This window comes from Aricia agestis, chromosome 15 (genome assembly GCF_905147365.1).
Source record: "Aricia agestis chromosome 15, ilAriAges1.1, whole genome shotgun sequence".
Classification (NCBI taxonomy): Eukaryota; Metazoa; Arthropoda; class Insecta; order Lepidoptera; family Lycaenidae; genus Aricia; species Aricia agestis.
The window spans coordinates 14,699,259-14,720,692 of record NC_056420.1 but is presented as its reverse complement, the minus strand read 5'-3'; the positions used below and the strand labels follow the sequence as shown (position 1 = coordinate 14,720,692).

At 38.9% G+C, this 21,434-nt stretch overlaps 1 protein-coding gene across 1 annotated transcript in view; it reads right to left on the bottom strand.

The window, feature by feature from the left end:
• Positions 1–1,104: 1,104 nt before the first annotated feature.
• The window catches only part of LOC121734485 (microtubule-associated protein futsch-like), a 141,750-nt gene continuing 121,420 nt past the window's right edge, over positions 1,105–21,434 (bottom strand). Inside the window, exons 9-10 of the mRNA XM_042125098.1 lie at positions 5,311–21,366; positions 1,105–4,334 (exon numbers count right to left, since the gene is read on the bottom strand). Of these exons, the coding sequence (XP_041981032.1) occupies positions 4,165–4,334; positions 5,311–21,366 (16,226 nt within the window). The 3' untranslated portion in view covers positions 1,105–4,164. The remainder of the gene's footprint in view (positions 4,335–5,310; positions 21,367–21,434) is intronic.

Below are 21,434 nucleotides of genomic sequence, written 5' to 3'. Positions count from 1 at the left end.
TCTGAAATGAATTGAATGTTCGTAGGGTGGGTTGAACCACACGCGTTTTTATAGTTACAGTACCTAATAGTTAAAGTTAAGGTTATAGTAAAGGTTAACTTGAACAATAACTATAACAATGACCACAGTTATGGCAATACTGTGACCCAACTTTAACCGAGCGAAATTGCGCGGTTAAGGTTATTGTCATATGGCGTCCATTTTTTACTTTAACCAGAGATTTGACCGTTCATATTTTGACATTTTGTTATAATTAAAGTTATACTAGTAGTTAAAGTAAGTTGGCGCAACCCACCCTCAGTAGCCTTCAGCTCTGCTAGTGATGTCAACATTCCAATTGCCATATTTATATTTTAGGACTAATTATAATTAAGTGTAAATTATTGTTATGTTATTCGTACAATCTATCGTGAGATTAGAATTACTTGTAAAATCATTTTTGAGAGTTTATTGAGATTATAAAAAGTTCATTAATTTTTGATGCTTATTAGCAGAACCATAAAAAGTGGAAGCGAAATTGCATCTTTTGTGATTTAGGAAAATAAAATTGTGAAAATTGATTGAATCAATTCTCTGCGATTATGACGTAAGCTGAAGTTCGAAGTGAGACAAAGTATTATTGTACCAAAACATAGTGTTAAGTGCTCTGTATATTGTTTGACTTCACATGTGATCGTTGCCTGTCATTTTGTAATTTATGTTATTATAAAGTTTCAATTCCTGTAATATTTTTTGATTTTCTGTCTAAACACCCGTTTCGTCACAATATTATATTTAAATACTAATAACATAGCCTAAAGGCTTTTACATACTAATATTATAAAATATGTAAATGTGTTCATGTCTGTTACCTCCCTTCACATTTAAAATCACTGAACCAATTTAGCTGTTTGGTATATGTATTTGACTCTCGGGAAAGCACATAAAGTAGTTTTCGTTACGGAAAGAATGTACGGTTCCCAAGTAATTTATTACTGTGAAAATATATGATATTTAATCATAATATTTTCGCATCGTCTTCGCCGACTCAAATAGCCTATCTCTACGAGGAGTCGACAGTCCCCTCAGTTACTTCTAGAAGGATGAATAAAGGAAACACCGGAATATTACTTTTTGTTTATTGACTCATACACTTCACCAAACACGCTGAATGGGAAATAGCGATACGACTGATATAATGAATGGTTCTTAATATTTTTTTCTTTTTTTCTCTTTTAATTACATAATACATTAATCGTAATAAATACCTAAAGAACCCTCAAAGGATCGACATCATTATTTAAATTATTAAACATAGCGACACAGCGACGCGGTCGAGCGACGGAACGAAGCACATCCCGGCCCGCACATCGATCAGCCTTACCATTTAGCGTGTTCACAATCCAATAAAATCGGCGATTTCAAAAACATCAACAGGGTTAGAAAGTGTAGGTAGAGTGGACGGCGCGCCGCAGTCCACGGAGCGGCCGACGTGTCGGCACGTCGCACGCGACGACAGCGAGCGGGCGGCATTCCGGGAGGACTGCGGCGCGTCGCGTACAAATATCTGGATAAGGCAGTCTTTGAGTACTAAACGACCCGGGCGCCGGCGCGGGAAGAGTCGGTCGGGAACTAAGCCGAGCGCGCCGCCGACCGGGGAACACGACAGCTACTAATATATTTACAAAACATACAAAATATCTACAAACGAGAGATTCTGACAGCTCATCGACCGATTCTATTCCAACGATGCTTGGGCCCTCCCCGCATAGCACGTTGTTAGCACCACAGAAGCTTTACATCTACTCCCACAGCCCCCCCTCGCGTCCGACGTCTCGCTGACTGGTCGGCGCGCAGCCGCTTGCGAGTCCCCGGGACGTCGGACGGAGCGACAACGCGTCGGCCGCGTGACGACCGACGCATACAATTCGAACGATCTCTATCCGTTTATAAATAAATACATAAGACAAAACAGACCGAAAATAATTATATCACTTCGTCATATGAGTTATATATTTCAATCTGCGAGACGATCGCTCGTATAAATTCTATCACATACATAAATTTTCAAATTTAAAGCAACGAGATAAGAAAAGTACAACATTTAATAATTTCAATAATGATTCACTCTCGGAGCTATTGATGTTCACTAAGCTGATACAATTCTTATCTTTAGTAACATTTTAATACTCCTAATATAATAATATGCATTAATTAATTATACTTCTAGCTATAAAATATAATAGTGAACGTCTGAGTCGGGCTTCGGAGCCGGCCGCGACGTCGACCGCACGGGGACGGGCCGCGGCCAGGGCGGACGGACGGCGGACGCCGGACGGGCGTCGAGCGACGAACGGAACGGGACAAGCGGGGGAACGAGGCGCCTCGGGCCCCGTGAACGCGAGAGGCCAGTCGAGCCAGGCAGTGTCAGAGAGAGAGAAAGAGAAAGCTAGCTCCGTCCGTCTCGGGCCGCGGCGCGCCTCCCCGTCGTGCCTCACGCGGCGCACTCCCCTCGTCGTATCACCCGAACACTTCAGAAAACAAATACGCTCGACGTACGCGGAGACAGAACATTTCGATGATACGTTGTGCAGGCGAAGATTATACGGAATCGGGTTTTGCGACTACGAGTTCGGCGAAGGAAGCGACGGTACGTCGGGTGGCCTTAGACTATGGATGACTTAAAATTAATTGACTCGAAACCTTTCTCTTTGAATTGGCAAACGATGAACGGAGAAGAGGAGGAAACGCCTCGTGACTTAGACTAGATGTGTAGGGTCGAATGACGTCACAGGTCGCGCACGCGCTCCGCGACGACGTAGCGCGGAAACTATCTACTCGAGGTTTACAAAAAATATAAATCAATTTATATAGGAACGAATACCACTACGCGTTCGTAAGTATTTGGGTAGAATTCGACTAGAAAAATTTACACGTCGCGTCGCGTCACACCGAAACGCCGAAATTATTCCTGAGATTCTGTCGGGACTTAACTGTACACGAAACGACTTCAACACGCTTTAAAACTATATAGTCAAAGACGCAACAAGCGGTATTTAACTTAAAACAACGGTAAATATATCATTTTAAATATTTCTAATAAAACATTCATTAAATCGTTTAAGCTCTCTATTATCTTAGGCTGCCGTTTTATTACAAAAAATAGAGATCACTTCTTCACTCCGCGTCGGGCGGCCGGGCGGCGTCGCGCGCGGCTCCGCCGCAGGCACGGGCGGCGCCGCGCGGCATGGCCCGGCCGCCCGCCATCGCGATCCGACTTTTGTGCACTCTACTCGTATATCTAACGACCGGGTCGGAATTAAATATCGAGGAATCTATTTTTTTCACAAATCCATTTTACACATTCATTCCGTAATCACATTTAGACAATAGAAGTAATCTTTATCTTTCTAAAGAGGTAACATAGGGCCGCGGCCGTAGCTGCCGCGGCGCGCGCGACACCGAGCCGCGCGCGTGTTCGCTCTCGTCCTCGGGTCGAGTCCTAGTCGGTTTGTCTTCTACCAGAAATGGACTTTTTCCTAAAATATCACGTCCGTGTAAAGCGCTCGCTAAAAAATTAACGTCTCTACATTTATAGTTACATAATATATAAGAGTTATATGGCGTTAGCAAAATAATTTTTTCAAAAATTTTTGTTGCACAAGCGGTGTGTCGGCTAAATAAAATGGACCTTCGCTAAATATCGTGTATAAAAGCACTACTCATTGTATAACACCATACTCGAAAACGTCATAAAAATATTTTTAAATGGCGTGTATTTCTTATCAATGACACTACTAGAAAAGAGTTTTTAGAAAAAAATGGACGTTTCTGATTTTAGGTCGAGAGGTTGGTTCGACAACGGTTGGATGTGGTCGCCGACGGCGGACGTTCGGGTACAGTGTCGGAACTTATCCATCTAATCGAGTCTTACAAATAGGGTCGCGGATTGCGAGTCGTATACGAGCTCGTATACAACTCCAATCGCGGCGTCGCGCACGGCGCACTGTCGGCTATTTGCAAACTATCTCATGCGGAGTAGCGGCCTCGCGCGGGTCCGTCCCGATCGCTAACGACTATCACAGATTCTCACGCGGTACACCACCACCCTCCAGGCCTCGACGGTACCCGCGCGGCGTAGGAGGCTCACTTCTCCGATGAGAAGGCCACAAATAGGCCCGACACCTAGAACTCGAGTCTGTAGGCGGCGCAGGATGTCTCGTGGTCTTGCAGGTTGATGGTGCAGCGTGAGGCCGACGGCGAGAGGTCGATCTTGTACTTCTCCAGGGCTTCCTCGTTCTCGGTCACCCAGTACCCGAGCACGTCGGTGTCGTACGTCGGAATTATTGTTACTTCTGAAACAGAACAGACGACCCTTTAGAAGAACGGAACCACAAATATTTTAACGGTCAACATAAAAAGGTCAACGACATTTGATAGAATTCAATAATGTTGTAAAAGATACACGTCCTGCAGTTAAATTATATTGTGTATTATGTTTATGAAAAACGTTGGCTGTTATAGCTTTATGGGTATGACAATAGTTTGAAACATTACATAATGATCACTCTGAGGAATCGTAGGATACAGGTGGATCAGGTTTTTCTACATAAAATATGGCTCTGAAATGGATTGCCCCTATTGTTACACTTGCTAGAAAAAAAAATATCTCTTCGAGATTACCTATGATCACTGCTTTTTATTTTTTAACATTCCAGCCTCAAATACCAACCTTGGACTCTCAGGATCAAGAACCTGTAACGCTTACAACAGTCTCTCCAAAAATTAGGACTTGGAAATTGGTCTAAAAGTTCTAATAATAATATACAATAAAACATAAATAGCATAATAAAAATTTTAAACCTACAAAGTTCCTTCTTCTATTACTTTATAAGGTAAATTTTAACTGTAATTTTCACTTATGTATTGTGTGTTTTTTTAGCATGTTAATTTAATAGTTTTATTAATCTATTACGTATGAATTGTTAATAAACTTATTGGTACATGTAATGTTTGCCTGTAAATAAGTGTAACACTGAATTTAAACTAATTAGGAGTAGTCGGAACCATATTGTAAAGTGATTTAGCAATTATTATTGTTAACAAACCTTTTAAAATAAAAAAAACTTTGAAGTACATAATATGACAAAACAGTATTATTAAATATGTGTATTATAATAAAAATCTTAAATATATGTATAGTATAAAAGTATTAAATATATTTCCGTTGTCTGGTACCTGTAACACAAGTCCTTCAGGTACTTACCACGGGGCCAGACTGACGTGTTGTGAAGTGTCCATAGATATTATTAAAAACTCTATAATAATTACCTAAGTCCTTGTCTTCCCATGTTTTCTTGGCATCTAGAAGAGCATTGTATATTTCCTTAGATGGCTCCGTCCCCGAGAATACGTAGTAGCGTGCTCTGACCCGCTTGAAGAACTCCATCGCCGAGTAGTACGAGTTTCCGTGGTGCGGCACGTACGTGAGGTCCATGTATATGGGAGCGGGGGTCTTCTTTTTACTAGGCGATTCCGAAGCTCGTTTCGCCTCTTTGCTCTTCTCTTGATTCAACTTATTCTTATTCGCTACATTCGAAGACGCCATTTGCTTTTTGGGTGTACTTCTATTCTCGGTTTGGTTGGGTGGCAAGATTGGACTCGGAAGTCCCAATGGTTTGCCCCAAGATTCTATGGGATCTTTGTCTTTGGTCGTTTTTTCGGAACTTTCAGTTTTACTCGATTTCGATTCGTGAGTCGAAGTGGAACTGCTAGCTGAAGCTTTTTGAGATTCAGTTCGTAGTTCTTTTAATGTTAAGCTATCCCCCTCTTTCTTCGCCTCATAGTGACTACCACTAGAATGACTCTGTTCATCGATTTTATATTTTGCTGTTATATTTGATATGACCTCGTGGCCGCTTACTTTTTTATGTTCTTCGATTGCTTTATTGAATTGTTCGTCAGCCTCTTTTAAGAAGGATATATCAGAATGATGAATCGATTCCGATTTTGATTCCTCTTTTGAACTTATCTTGATATCTGACTTACTTTCTACTTTTTCATGTACGTATGTTTTAGATTGCACTTCAGCGGAAAGGGTAAAAGACTCATCGTCCCCAGGAATGTCACCATATATTGACATGGACATGGGATCTGATGATGGGGGTAATAATTTAGTATCTAATTCAAAGCTTAAATTCGATCTTGGAGAATGTGCTATTTGAGACTTTGTACTGCTTGGACTGCCTTGCCCATCGTCGTCGCTGTAATACATGCCACTGCTTTCAGTACCCCAAGCGTGAGTTGCTGCATGAGATTCTCTAGAACTGATATCGGAGGGGGGTGATGATATTCCTCGTTGATCAAAATCGTCACTGGCTCCTGATGAACTTCTTAAATCTCCAGTTTTGGATGAAAATTTGGACGATGATTTTTCACTTTCGCCAGTGTCAATAATTTCCTCGTATTCTTCTTTAAATTCTGAAACAGTAGTTTTAGTAGATTTTGTAGTTTTTGTTGTGCCATCGTCTCCTTTGCTAACAGTTATTGTTTCTACAGTTATTTTTATTTTTTCAGGGCTAATGACTTCTTTTGTGGTCAAAACGGTAATCGTCTGTGTGATTTGTTTATCTCCTTCCTTTACAACTTTAGTGAAAGTTTCAGTTTCAGTCGTTATTTCACCCACTGGAGATCGTTTTCTCGATTTAGTTTCGGACTGTTGTGACTCACACTTCTTTTCTAAGGGCAATTGTGCGAGTGTAGGTTTATCGTGTTCACGTATAATCGGCTTCCCTCCTTCTACAACTGATTCGATATTTTGCGATAAATTCTCGATATCTTCTGGTGACCAATCACTCATTCTACTGCCCTTGGGCAGATATGTAACCTGTGTTTGAACGTCTTTGGTAGTTTCTATTGAGCCATCTTCTTTTTTATTTTCGGTTGTAGTTTCTGTAATGGTTTTCACAGCAACTTCTTGGGTTTCAGGATTTAAAAGCTCTTCTTTTGTAACATGTGTAGTGATTTCTTGAGTAATTTTTTCGGAATTTTCATTTATATACACATTCCTCTTTTTGTCGTCGCTCGTTTTTGAAACTCCAGTGGAAGTAAATCCTTGTAAAGCAGCCTGTAAGTCACTATTAGACGTTTTTTGAAATTCGGAAATCGTTATTTTGACATCCTTTGTAGTTTCTATGGAACCATCAGAATATTCATCTTCTGTCGTTGTTTCAATCGTAGTTCTTATACGTTTAACATCTTTATCTAAGCTTTGTAAGGTTTCTTTTTTTGTTTTTGTTGTAATTGTTCTCTTTATGGTATCACTTCCTTTAGCTACAAGTTCATGTTTTACGTCTAAATCTTCAACAGTATCTTCCACGACTTCAGTATCTGAGGTCTCAGATATAGAAGTGTCACAACCATAACTATCAGTTGGCATATCAGAAATAGAAATCTTTTCAGTCTTTTTTACTATAACAGTGCCATCTGGGTACTCATCTTCCAAGGTCGTTTTAGTAGTAGTTTTAATTTTCTTTGTTTTAGTTTTCGAGTTAACTAGCAATTCTTTAGTTGTAGTAATAGTTTTTTGTCTGTTTATTAAAACATTGTTTTCGAATACTTTCTCAAGTTCTGTCTTAGTTTCAGTTTCTGGCTCACCAGACTGAATGTAACCTTCTAAATTATTATCGATAGAGTTTCTTGAATAATCCTGAGTGGATACTCTAATTTCTTTAACCACTTCAGCTGTTCCATCAGGTAACATAGTTTCCGTTACGATTTCTTTCGTTACTCTTAAAACTGTTTCACTTTCATCAACTTTTGACAATATTTCCGAAGTTGTTGTGGTTGTTATAATTTGTTCTACTTCCTTACCATTTCTAAGAACTCTTTTATGCTCTTTATTGACGTCTACAGTTTTGTCTTGTAACTTGGAATAAGTGTTTACATCTAAAGATTCATAATCGTTTCTCTCTATGTCATTGACAGAAATATTGGTAGCTGTTGTTGTGTTAGTAGACCCATCTGGGTAAGTATCCGTCGTTGTAGTAGTAACCACTGTTTTCAATTTTCTTAAAATATTATTCGAATCAGTATAATGGCTTTTTGTAGTTTTAATGACTACATGACGTTTTATTAAAATCTTGTCTTCTTCTATTTCTTTATCTTCAACTGATTCCGTTTCTTCAATATCCCCTACTAGAACAAGATCCTTAAGTAAATTATGATCTTCAAATTGCAATTCTGAGCTAGGAGTTATACCTTCGCATGGTATTTCTTCATCAAAAAATTGATTATATTTACTAGTTTTTGTTACAATTGATCCATCTGGATATTCATCTTCAGTTGTAATAGTCGTTGTTAGTTTTGTTTTGATTATTGCAGTAGTTTGGTTAGTAAATGTTTGTTTTGTAGTTATTGTTGTCTTTTTTCTTTTGATTCGTTTGCCATGTTCTATAACTTCTGTTTCTTCTACTTCGCAATTTTCTTGCGGATGACCCATACTTTCAAATCCTTCTAGTATACTTTCCTCTGCTCTTGAAACAAAATCTTCAATTTTTATATTTATATCCTTTGTAACTTCCACAGTTCCATCTGGATTCTTTGTTTCTGTTACTGTCTCTGTACTAATTTTTTTCTTCTTCTTTGTTCTATCTTCTGTTGCTAAGATATCGGTTTTTGTAGTTATTGTGATAAATTGTTGGACTTTATTTCCATCTATGACTTTCTCTTGACATTCACTTTTGACTTCTTGTGTTGTGTTTTCTAGTATTGTGTAGTCCAATAGTTCGGTCGTTTCAACTACATTATCTAGTTCCTCAATATCTGATAAGGACAGGCTTGTATCGATCCGAGTTTGTGATGAACCATCTGGATATGTGTCAGTAGTAGTAACGATGGTAACAGTCTTTATTTTTTTAACAATGCCTTCTGAATTAGTATACTTCGTTTTTATTGTTTTAGTGGAAACAGCTCTTAGGATGTTAATGCCGTTTACTAAAATATTTTCACTCTGAATTGACTCCTCTTCCTCTGGTTCACCAATGATTGAGTAATCTTTAAGCAAGTCTTCAATATCATTACAAGCGTCTTCACTAAACTCATCTATTTTCACTTCAACATTTTTTTCTTCCTTCTTAGATCCATCTGGATACTCTTTTGTTACAATAGTTTCAATACTAGTTTTAATTTTTTTATTGTTTTCATTAATTTTTATAGTTTCTTTTTTAGTAGTTGTCGTTATTGTTTCAATTATATCCACGTTACCTTCTTTAACAATCCGCTTACTAACATCAGTGTCGATGTTTGTATCTTCTATATTAAGATCGACATCATCCAAGTCAAGTAAGTCAACTGATTCTAACTGTGAAAGATCCTGAGTTATTCCAACTTTACTATTAACATCCATATCTAGAGAGCTGTCGGATTTAAAATCTTTCGGATATAGATCCATTTGCGATGTGGAACGTAAAGTTGAAGAACATTCGTTAAGTAAGATCTTTGTATCTTTTGTTGTTGTTACAGACCCATCAGCGCCTTTGCTGTGTGTTGTTGTTTCAATTGTAGTCTTGACATTTTGAGGAGTGCCATCTTCTCTTGAGATTATCTCTTTGGTAGTAACTGTAGTAATTGTTTGAGTTACAACATTTTCACCTTCTTTTATTATTTTTGTTACAGTATCTGTTTCAGTTTTTATTTTACCGACATTTTGCATAAGTGCTACTAAGTCGGCGTCCACATCTAAATCGATTCCCTTGACAGACTTTGCAACCTTTTCCGTAGTAGTAGATATTTTTTGAGTGACAATGTCATCGCCGACGTGCACTACTTTAGTAACAGTTTCTTCAGCACTATCCGACTTATCATAAATTACTTCACTTTGAACTCCATCACTCATTTTTACGTCCTGGAAACTACTAGGTGTCTTTGGCAAGGGACTTACTGGGACGGTGGGTGGCGTTGAAACTCTTTCTAGATCTGGTCTTATAATAATGCTTTCAGTTTTAATACCTTGCTGTATGTCTTCATCTTGTTCTCCGAAAGCTTTTCTTACCGAACTCATGATTTGCTCTGCACTATCTTCTAGTGTTAATTTTGGTGACACTAGTGAACTTGACATTGACGTACTTAAAATACTACTTCCAGGTTTCAAACCCTCTTCATTTATTGCATTTATTTCGTTTTTATCACTTTTATCCTTTAAGTCTTTGGACAAAGAATGTTTTTTCACACTCTTTTCAGAACTTTCAAAACTGTATTTTTCTTCTAAACTTATTTCCCTAGAAACGTCTTCCGAACTACTGTGAGCAACTTGAGAACTACTTTCAAAATCTCCCTTTTCCTTAGTCTTATTTGAAGTATGATCGCAACTTTGAACGAAATAATCAGAATTTTCTAAAATTTGATCCTCATACAATTCTTGTTCATTTCTTTTTATGTTAATTGTGCCGTCAGGAAATTCGTCTTCAATTGTCGTTATCGTTGTGACGTGCTTTCGCAAAACATTTTCAGTATAATTACCGAATAATTTTGTAATTTTATGTACTATTGTTTTCCTTTTTATTGACAACCCATTTTCCATAACAGTTTGAACATTGGTCGATTGTTCTGATTCAGGTTCATCAATTAGTTCAAAAAGATTTGATTGATCTTGAGATCTACTTAACTCCTTTTGTTTATCATTAATGAGACGGGATACAGGGACAGAAGTATTATCATCTTGTTTGTCATCAAGTTTGTCTGGTATCGAATGTACAGATCTCTGGTCACCTTTTACTATTGTAAAAGATGTAGAGTCTTTTTGTAATTTTTCCTCTGACATAAGTGAAACTTTGTCCTTTTGTGTAATTTTTTCTCCTAGTGGAGGACCGCTAGCTTCTTCCAAAACACTTTTCTCTACTTCTTTCTCTACTGAAATCTTTCCATTCGGTTCTGGTTTTCTTTTGGATAATGATTCATCATTATATTTTTCTTCTACAGGACATGGAGATTCCTTTTCTTGTTTAATTTCTCCTACAGGACTTGGCGTTTTTTTATCTGTGATCACATTGTCTTGGCTTTTTATTTTTGGTTCAGCCTTTTCTTTTGGTGACTTATCATCCATAAATTTTTCTCCTATGGAGCTTGGAGACTCTTTTGTCTCTTTTACTATCTGTATGTCTGATTTCAACGACTTTTCAGGACTTAATGCTTTTTCAGAGAGAGGTTTAATTGTTTTTACAATTAATTCTTCTGCCTTGTCCCTGCTCGTACTTGGTACGGTCATTGGTAAATTGTCCTTAAGTGACAAGTCATAAAGTTGTTTTAACACTAGATCTGGACTTGAAGATTTTTTCAGTTCTTCCTCTAAGGGGGGTGACACACTTCCGTCTAGCGTTGTTTCTGGAGATTCCTTGCCATCTTTTATATCATCTATTGGACTAGGCGTCTTTTTATCTTTTTGCTCTTTGCTGGGACATTCTTCTTTTGTTTCTTTTTCGTCTTTTGGCTCTATTTTATCAAGCACTTTTGATTCTACATCGCTTGGCGTCTCTTTTGATACTTGTTCTGATAATGGCTGTTCTCCGCCATCTTTTATCTTGTCTACTGGACTAGGCGCCTTTTCATCTTTTTCCTCTACAGGTTTAAAGGGAAATTCATCTGGTTTGTCCCTACTTGCATGTTCATTTTTTGTTTCCTTTTCGTCTTTTGGCTTCGGTTCATCGACTGGTTTTAATTCTACGGGGCTTGGAGATTTCTTTACGTCCTGGTCTGACAATGGAGATTCCCTGCCATTTTTCAGTTGGTCTACTGGACTGAGCGTCTTTCCAAACTTTTCAGTTTTAATAGAAATTTCATTTGGTTTTTCCTTTCTAGCATGTTCTTCTTTTGGTTCTTTTTCATCTTTAAGTATAAAATCATGGAGCGTTTGTAAGCCTTCAGGGCTTGAAGACTTCTTTAAGACCTGATGGGACAATGGAGAGTCTTTGCCATCTTTCAGTTTGTCTACTGGACTGGCCGTCTTTTTATCTTTTTCCTCTACAGTTTTAAAAGGAACTTCACCTAGCTTGTCCTTGCTTGGATGTTCCTCTTTGGTTTCCTTTTCGTCCTTTGGCTTCGGTTCATCGAAAGGTTTTAATTCTTCAGGGCTTGGAGATTTCTTTAGGTCCTGGTCTGACAATGGAGGTTCTTTGTCATCTTTCCGTTTGTCTACTGGACTTGGTGTCTTTTCATCCTTCTCGTCGACAGTCTTCACAGGAAGAGCATCTAGCTTGTCCTTGCTTGGAGATTCTTCTTTTGTTTCTTTTTCTTCCCTAGGTTTTCTTTCATCTACCGGTTTTGACTCTACATGGCTTAGAGACTTCTCTAAGTCCTGTTCTGAAAATGGAGAATCTGTGTTCTCTTTCAAATTGTCTATTGGACTGCGTAGCTTTCCATCTTTTTCGTCCACAGTTTTAACGGGAATTTCATCTGGTTTATCTTTACTCGGATGTTCTTCTTTGGGTTCTTTTTCATCCTTTGGTTTCGGTTCATCAACTGGTTTTAATTCTATAGGGCTTGGAGATTTTTTTACGTCCTGGTCTGACAATGGAGATTCTTTGCCGTCTTTCAGTTTGTCTACTGGAATTGGCATGTATTCATCCTTTTTGTCCACAGTTTTAATGGGAATTTCATCTAGTTTATCTTTACTCGGATGTTCTGCTCTGGGTTCTTTGTCGTCCTTTGGTTTCAGTTCATCAACTGGTTTTAATTGTACAGGGCTTGGATATTTCTTTACGTCCTGGTCTGACAATGAAGATTCTTTGCCATCTTTCAGTTTGTCTACTGAACTTGGCGTCTTTTCATCCTTTTTGTCCACAGTTTTAATGGGAATTTCATCTAGTTTATCTTTACTCGGATGTTCTGCTCTGGGTTCTTTTTCGTCCTTTGGTTTCAGTTCATCAACTGTTTTTATTTCGACAGGGCTTGGTGATTTCTTTACGTCCTTGTCCGACAATGGAGATTCTTTGTCATCTTTCAATTTGTCTACTGGACTGGGTGTCTTTTCATCCTTCTCGTCAACAGTCTTCACAGGAAGAACATCTAGCTTATCCTTGCTTGGAGGTTCTTTTTTGGGTTCTTTTTCATCCTTTGGTTTCGGTTCATCAACTGGTTTTAATTCTATGCGGCTTGGAGATTTCTGTACGTCCTGGTCTGACAATGGAGATTCTTTGCCGTCTTTCAGTTTGTCTACTGGACTGGGTGTCCTTCCATCCTTTTCGTCCACAGTTTTAATGGGAATTTCATCAGGTTTATCTTTACTCGAATGTTCTTCTTTGTGTTCTTTTTCATCCTTTGGTTGCGGTTCATCAACTGTTTTTAATTCGACAGGGCTTGGAGATTTCTTAACGTCCTGGTCTGACAATGGAGATTCCTTGCCAACTTTCAATTTGTCTACTGGACTGGGTGTCTTTTCATCCTTCTCGTCAACAGTCTTCACAGGAAGAGAATCTAGCTTGTCCTTGCTTGGAGGTTCTTTTTTGGGTTCTTCTTCATCCTTTGGTTTCGGTTCATCAACTGGTTTTAATTCTATACGGCTTGGAGATTTCTTTACGTCCTGGTCTGACAATGGAGACTGTTTGCCGTCTTTCAGTTTGTCTACTGGACTTGGCGTCTTTTCATCCTTTTCGTCCACAGTTTTAATGGGAATTTCATCTGGTTTACCTTTACTCGGATGTTCTTCTTTGTGTTCTTTTTCGTCCTTTGATTTCGGTACATCAACCGGTTTTAATTCTGTAGGGCTTGGAGATTTCTTAATGCCTTGGTCTGACAATGGAGATTCTTTGCCGTCTTTCAGTTTGTCTACTGGACTGGGTGTCTTTCCATCCTTTTCGTCCACAGTTTTAATGGGAATTTCATCAGGTTTATCTTTACTCGAATGTTCTCCTTTGTGTTCTTTTTCGTCCTTTGGTTTCGGTTCATCAACTGGTTTCAATTCGACAGGGATTGGAGATTTCTTTACGTCCTGGTCTGACAATGGAGATTCCTTGCCATCTTTCAGTTTATCTACTGGACTGGGTGTCTTTTCATCCTTGTCGTCAAGAGTCTTCACAGGAAGAGAATCTAGCTTGTCCTTGCTTGGAGGTTCTTTTTTGGGTTCTTTTTCATCCTTTGGTTTCGGTTCATCAACTGGTTTTAATTCTATACGGCTTGGAGATTTCTTTACGTCCTGGTCTGACAATGGAGACTGTTTGCCGTCTTTCAGTTTGTCTACTGGACTTGGCGTATTTTCATCCTTTTCCTCCACAGTTTTAATGGGAATTTCATCTGGTTTATCTTTACTCGGATGTTCTTCTTTGTGTTCTTTTTCGTCCTTTGATTTCGGTACATCAACCGGTTTTGATTCTGTAGGGCTTGGAGATTTCTTAATGCCTTGGTCTGACAATGGAGATTCTTTGCCATCTTTCAATTTGTCTACAGGACTTGGTGTCTTTTCATCTTTTTCCACCACAGTTTTAATTGGAAATTCTTCTGCTTTATCTTTACTCGACTGTTCTTCTTTGTGTTCTTTTTCATCCTTTGGTTTCGGTTCATCAACTGTTTTTAATTCGACAGGGCTTGGATATATCTCAACGTCCTGGTCTGACAATGGAGATTCCTTGTCATCTTTCAGTTTATCTACTGGACTGGGTGTCTTTTCATCCTTTTCCTCCACAGTTTTAATTGGAATTTCATCTGGCTTGTCTTTGCTCAGATGTTTTTCTTTGGGTTCTTTGTCATCCTTTGGTTTCGGTTCATCAACTGTTTTTAATTCGACAGGGCTTGGAGATTTCTTAACGTCCTGGTCTGACAATGGAGATTCCTTGCCATCTTTCAGTTTATCTACTGGACTGGGTGTCTTTTCATCCTTTTCCTCCACAGTTTTAGTTGGAATTTCATCTGGCTTGTCTTTGCTCGGATGTTCTTCTTTGGGTTCTTTATCATCCTTTGGTTTGGGTTCATCAACATGTTTTAATGCTACAGGGCTTGGAGATTTTGTTACATCCTGGTCTGACAATGGAGTTTCTTTGCCATCTTTCAGTTTCTCTACTGGGCTAGGGATCTTATCATCCTGTTCCTCCACAGTTTTAATAGGCATTTCATGTGGCCTTTCCTTGCTTGGATGTTCTTCTTTGGGTTCTTTTTCATCCTTTGGTTTCGGTTCATCGATATGTTTTAATTCTACAGAACTTGGAGATTTCTTTACATCCTGGTCTGACATTGGAGTTTCTTTGCCATCTTTCAGTTTGTCTAATGGACTGGGTGTCTTTTGATCTTTTTCCTCCACAGTTTTAATGGGAATTTCATCTGACTTGTCCTTACTTAGATGTTCTTCTTTGGGTTCTATTTCGTCCTTTGGTTCCGGTCCATCGACAGTTTCTACAGGGCTTGGAGATTTCTTTACGCCCCTGTCTGATAATGGAGATTCTTTGCCGTCTTTCAGTTTGTCTACTGGACTTGGCGTCTTTTCATCCTTTTCGTCCACAGTTTTAATGGGAATTTCATCTGGTTTATCTTTACTCGGTTGTTCTTCTTTGTGTTCTTTTTTATCCTTTGATTTCGGTACATCAACCGGTTTTAATTCTGTAGGGCTTGGAGATTTCTTCATGATTGGGTCTGACAATGGAGATTCTTTGCCATCTTTCAATTTGTCTACGGGACTTGGCGTCTTTTCATCCTTTTCCACCACAGTTTTAATTGGAATTTCTTCTGTTTTATCTATACTCGAATGTTCTTCTTTGTGTTCTTTTTCATCCTTTGGTTTCGTTTCATCAACTGTTTTTAATTCGACAGGGCTTGGAGATATCTCAACGTCCTGGTCTGACAATGGAGATCCCTTGTCATCTTTCAGTTTATCTACTGGACTGGGTGTCTTTTCATCCTTTTCCTCCACAGTTTTAATTGGAATTTCATCTGGCTTGTATTTGCTCAGATGTTCTTCTTTGGGTTCTTTGTCATCCTTTGGTTTGGGTTCATCAACATGTTTTAATGCTACAGGACTTGGAGATTTTGTTACATCCTGTTCTGACAATGGGGCTTCTTTGCCATCTTTCAGTTTCTCTACTGGGCTTGGGATCTTATCATCCTGTTCCTCCACAGTTTTAATAGGAATTTCATGTGATCTTTCCTTGCTTGGATGTTCTTCTTTGGGTTCTTTTTCATCCTCTGGTTTCGGTTCATCGATATGTTTTAATTCTACAGGACTTGGAGATTTCTTTACGTCCTGGTCTGACATTGGAGTATCTTTGCCATCTTTCAGTTTGTCTACTGGACTGGGTGTCTTTTGAACTTTTTCCTCCACAGTTTTAATGGGAATTTCATCTGACTTGTCCTTACTCAGATGTTCTTCTTTGGGTTCTATTTCGTCCTTTGGTTCCGGTCCATCGACAGTTTCTACAGGGCTTGGAGATTTCTTTACGTCCTTGTCTGACAATGGAGATTCTTTGCCGTCTTTCAGTTTGTCTACGGGACTTGGCGTCTTTTCATCCTTTTCCACCACAGTTTTAATTGGAACTTCTTCTGCTTTATCTTTACTCGACTGTTCTTCTTTGTGTTCTTTTTCATCCTTTGGTTTCGGTTCATCAACTGTTTTTAATTCGACAGGGCTTGGAGATTTCTTAACGTCCTGGTCTGACAATGGAGATTCCTTGCCATCTTTCAGTTTATCTACTGGACTGGGTGTCTTTTCATCCTTTTCCTCCACAGTTTTAATGGTAATTTCATCTGGCTTGTCTTTGCTCGGATGTTCTTCTTTGGGTTCTTTATCATCTTTTGGTTTGGGTTCATCGACATGTTGTAATTCTACAGGGCTTGGATATTTCTTTACGTCCTGGTCTGACATTGGAGTGTCTTTGCCATCTTTCAGTTTGTCTACTGGACTGGGTGTCTTTTGATCTTGTTCCTCCACAGTTTTAATGGGAATTTCATCTGACTTGTCCTTACTCAGATGTTCTTCTTTGGGTTCTATTTCGTCCTTTGGTTCCGGTCCATCGACAGTTTCTACAGGGCTTGGAGATTTCTTTACGTCCTTGTCTGACAATGGAGATTCTTCGCCATCTTTCAGTTTGTCAACAGGACTGGGTGTCTTTTCATCCTTTTCCTCCTTAGTTTTAATGGGAATTTCATCTGGCTTGTCTTTGCTCGGATGTTCTTCTTTGGGTTCTTTATCACCTTTTGGTTTGGGTTCATCGACATGTTGTAATTCTACAGGGCTTGGATATTTCTTTACGTCCTGGTCTGACATTGGAGTTTCTTTGCCATCTTTCAGTTTGTCTACTGGACTGGGTGTCTTTTGATCTTGTTCCTCCACAGTTTTAATGGGAATTTCATCTGATTTGTCCTTACTCAGATGTTCTTCTTTGGGTTCTATTTCGTCCTTTGGTTCCGGTCCATCGACAACTTCTACAGGGCTTGGAGATTTCTTTACGTCCTTGTCTGACAATGGAGATTCATTGCCGTCTTTCAGTTTGTCTACTGGAATGGGTGTTTTTCCATCCTTTTCGTCCACAGTTTTAATGGGAATTTCATCTGGTGTATCTTTACATGAATGTTCTTCTTTGTGTTCTTTTTCGTCCTTTGGTTTCGGTACATCAACTGGTTTTAATTCTATAGGGCTTGGAGATTTCTTTACACCCTGGTCTGACAATGGAAATTCTTTGCCATATTTTTGTTTGTCTTCAGGACTTGGCGTCTTTTCATCCTTTTCCACCACGGTTTTAATGGGAATTTCATCTGGTTTATCTTTACTCGGATGTTCCTCTTTGGGTTCTTTTTCGTCCTTTGGTTTTAGTTCATCAACTGTTTTTGATTCGACAGGGCTTGGAGATTTCTTTACGCCTTGGTCTGACAATGGAGAATCTTTGCCTTCTTTCAGTTTTTTCACTGGACTTGGCGTCTTTTCATCCTTTTCGTCCACAGTTTTAATGGGAATTTCATGTGGTTTATCGCTACTCGAATGTTCTTCTTTTGGTTCTTTTTCGTCTTTCGGTTTCGGTTCATCAACTGGTCTTACTTGTACAGGGCTTGGAGATTTCCAAACGTCCTCGTCTGACAATGGAGAATCTTTACCATCTTTCAGTTTATCAACTGGACTGAGTGTCTTTTGATCTTTTTCCTCCACCGTTTTAATGGGAATTTCATCTGGTTTGTCCTTGTTCGGATGTTCTTCTTTGGGTTCTTTATCATCCTTTGGTTTGGGCTTATCAACAAGTTTTAATTCTACAGGGCTTGGAGATTTTGTAAAGTCCTGGTCTGACAATCGAGTTTCTTTGTCATCTTTCAGTTTTTCTACTGGGCTAGGGATCTTATCATCCTGTTCCTCCACAGTTTTAATAGGAATTTCATGTGGTCTTTCATTGCTTGGATGTTCTTCTTTGGGTTCTTTTTCATCTTTTGGTTTCGGTTCATCGATATGTTTTAATTCTACAGGACTTGGATATTTCTTTACGTCCTGGTCTGAAATTGGAGTTTCTTTGCCATCTTTCAGTTTGTCTACTGGACTGGGTGTCTTTTGATCTTTTTCCTCCACAGTTTTAATGGTAATTTCTTCTGATTTGTCCTTACTCAGAAGTTCTTCTTTGGGTTCTATTTCGTCAATTGGTTCCGGTCCATCGACAGTTTCTACGGGGCTTGGAGATTTCTCTACGTCCTTAACTGACAATGGAGATTCTTTGATATCTTTAAGTTTGTCTACTAGAGTGGGTGTCACTTCATCTTCTTTCTCCATAGTTTGAATGGGAATTTCATCTGGTCTTTCTCTACTCGGATGCTCTTCCTTTGTTACTTTGTCGTCCTTAGATTTTGGTTCTTCAACTGGTTTTAGTTCTACAAGGCTTGTAGATTTCTTTTCGTCCTGGTCTGACATTGGAGATTCTTTGCCATCTTTCAGTTCGTCTACTGGACTGGGTGTTTTTTCATCTTTTTTGTCCACAGTTTTCACAGGAAGAGCATCTAGATCATCCTTGCTTGGATGTTCTTCTTTTGTTTCATTTTCTTCCCTAGGTTTTGGTTCATCGACCAGTTTTGATTCTACAGGGCTAAGAAATTTCTTTGAATCTTGGTCCAATAATGGAGCATCTTTGCCATCTTCCAGTTTGTCTTCAGGACTTGTGATCTTATCATCCCTTTCTTCTACAGTTTTTATAGCAATTTCACCTGGTTTTTCTTTGCTCGGATGTTCTTCTTTATGTTCTTTATCATCCTTTGGTTTCGGTTCAACGACATGTTTTAATTCTACAGGGCTTGGAGTTTTCTTTACGTCCTGGTCTAACAATGGAGATTCTTTGCCGTCTTTCCGTTTGTCGGCTGGACTGGGCGTCTTTTCATCCTTTTCATCTAAAGTTTTAATAGGAATTTCACATGTTTTGTCCTTGCTTGGAAGTTCTACTTTTGGTTCTTTTTCATCCTTTGGTTTTGGTTCATCGACATGTTTCAATTCTACAAGGCTCGGAGATTTCTTTGCATCCTGGTCTGACAATGGAGATTCTTTGCCATCTTTCAAGTTGTCTACTGGACTAGGTGTCTTTTGGCCTCTTTCCTCCACAATTTTAATAGGAATTTCATCTAATTTGTCCTTTCTTGGATGTTCTTCTTTTGTTTCTTTTTCGTCCTTTGGTGTCGGTTCATCGATTGGTTTTAATTCTTCAGGGCTTGGAGATTTCTTTACGTCCTTGTCCAACAATGGAGAATCTTTTTCATCTCTCAGTTTGTCAACAGGACTTGGGATCTTATCATCTCTTTCCTCTACAGTTTTAATAGGAATTTCACCTGGTTTGTCCTTGCTTGGATATTTTACTTTTGGTTCTTTTTCATCCTTTGGTTTCGGTTCATCGACATGTTTTATTTCTACAGGGCTCGGAGATTTCTTTACATCCTGGTCTGACAATAGAGATTCTTCGCCGTCTTTCAGTTTGTCTACTGGACTGGGTGTCTTTTGATCTATTTCCTCCACAGTTTTAATAGGAATTTCATCTGGTTTGTCCTTTCTTGGATGTTCTTTTTTTGTTTCTTTTTGGTCAATTGGTTTCGGTTCATCGATTGGTTTTAATTCTTCAGGGCTTGGAGATTTCTTAACTTCCTGGTCCAACAATTGAGATTCTTTGCTATCTTTTAGTTTGTCTACAGGACTTGGGATCTTTTCATTCTTTTTCTCCATAGTTTTGATGTGAATTTCCTCTGGTTTGTCCTTGGTAGGATGTTCATCTTTGGGTTCTTTTTCGTCCTTTGCTTTCGGTTCATCGACCGGTTTCAATTCTACAGGGTTTAAAGACTTCTGTATGTCTTGGGCCAGCAATTGAGATTCATTGTCATCTCTCAGTTTGTAGTCTGGACTTGGCGTCTTGTCATCCTTTTCCTCTACAATTTCAATAGGAATTTCACCTGGTTTGTCCTGGATAGGATGTTCTTCTATGGGTTCTTTTTCTTTCTTTGCTTTCAGTTCATCGACCGTTTTTAATTCTACAGGGCTTAAAGACTTCTTTAACTCCTGATCCAACAATGGAGATTCTTTGCCATCTTTCAGTTTTTCAACAGGACTGGGTGTCTTTTCATCCTTTTCCTCCTTAGTTTTAATGGGAATTTCATCTGGCTTGTCTTTGCTCGGATGTTCTTCTTTGGGTTCTTTATCATCTTTTGGTTTGGGTTCATCGACATGTTGTAATTCTACAGGGCTTGGAGATTTTGTTACATCCTGGTCTGACAATGGAGATTCTTTGCCATCTTTCAGTTTTTCAACAGGACTGGGTGTCTTTTCATCCTTTTCCTCCTTAGTTTTAATGGGAATTTCATCTGGCTTGTCTTTGCTCGGATGTTCTTCTTTGGGCTCTTTATCATCTTTTGGTTTGAGTTCATCGACATGTTGTAATTCTACAGGGCTTGGAGATTTCTTTACATCTTGGTCTGACAATAGAGATTCTTCGCCGTCTTTCAGTTTATCTACTGGACTGGGTGTCTTTTGATCTTTTTCCTCCACAGGTTTAATGGGAATTTCATCTGATTTGTCTTTACTCAGATGTTCTTCTTTCGATTCTATTTCGTCCTTTGGTTCCGGTCCATAGACAGTTTCTACAGGGCTTGGAGATTTCTTTACGTCCTTGTCTGACAATGGAGATTCTTTGCCGTCTTTCAATTTGGCTACTGGACTGGGTGTCTTTTCATCTTTTTCGTCCACAGTCTTCACAGGAAGAGCATCTAGGTCACCCTTGCTTGGATGTTCTTCTTTTATTTCTTTTTCTTCCCTAGGTTTTGGTTCATCGACCGGTTTTGATTCTACAGGGCTAAGAGATTTCTTTAAATCTTGGTCCAATAATGGATAATCTTTGCCATCTTCCAGTTTGTCTACTGAACTAGGGATCTTATCAGCCTTTTCCCCCACAGTTTTTATAGGAATTTCACCTGGTTTTTCTTTGCTGGGATGTTCTTCTTTGGGTTCTTTATCATCTTTTGGTTTCGGTTCAATAACA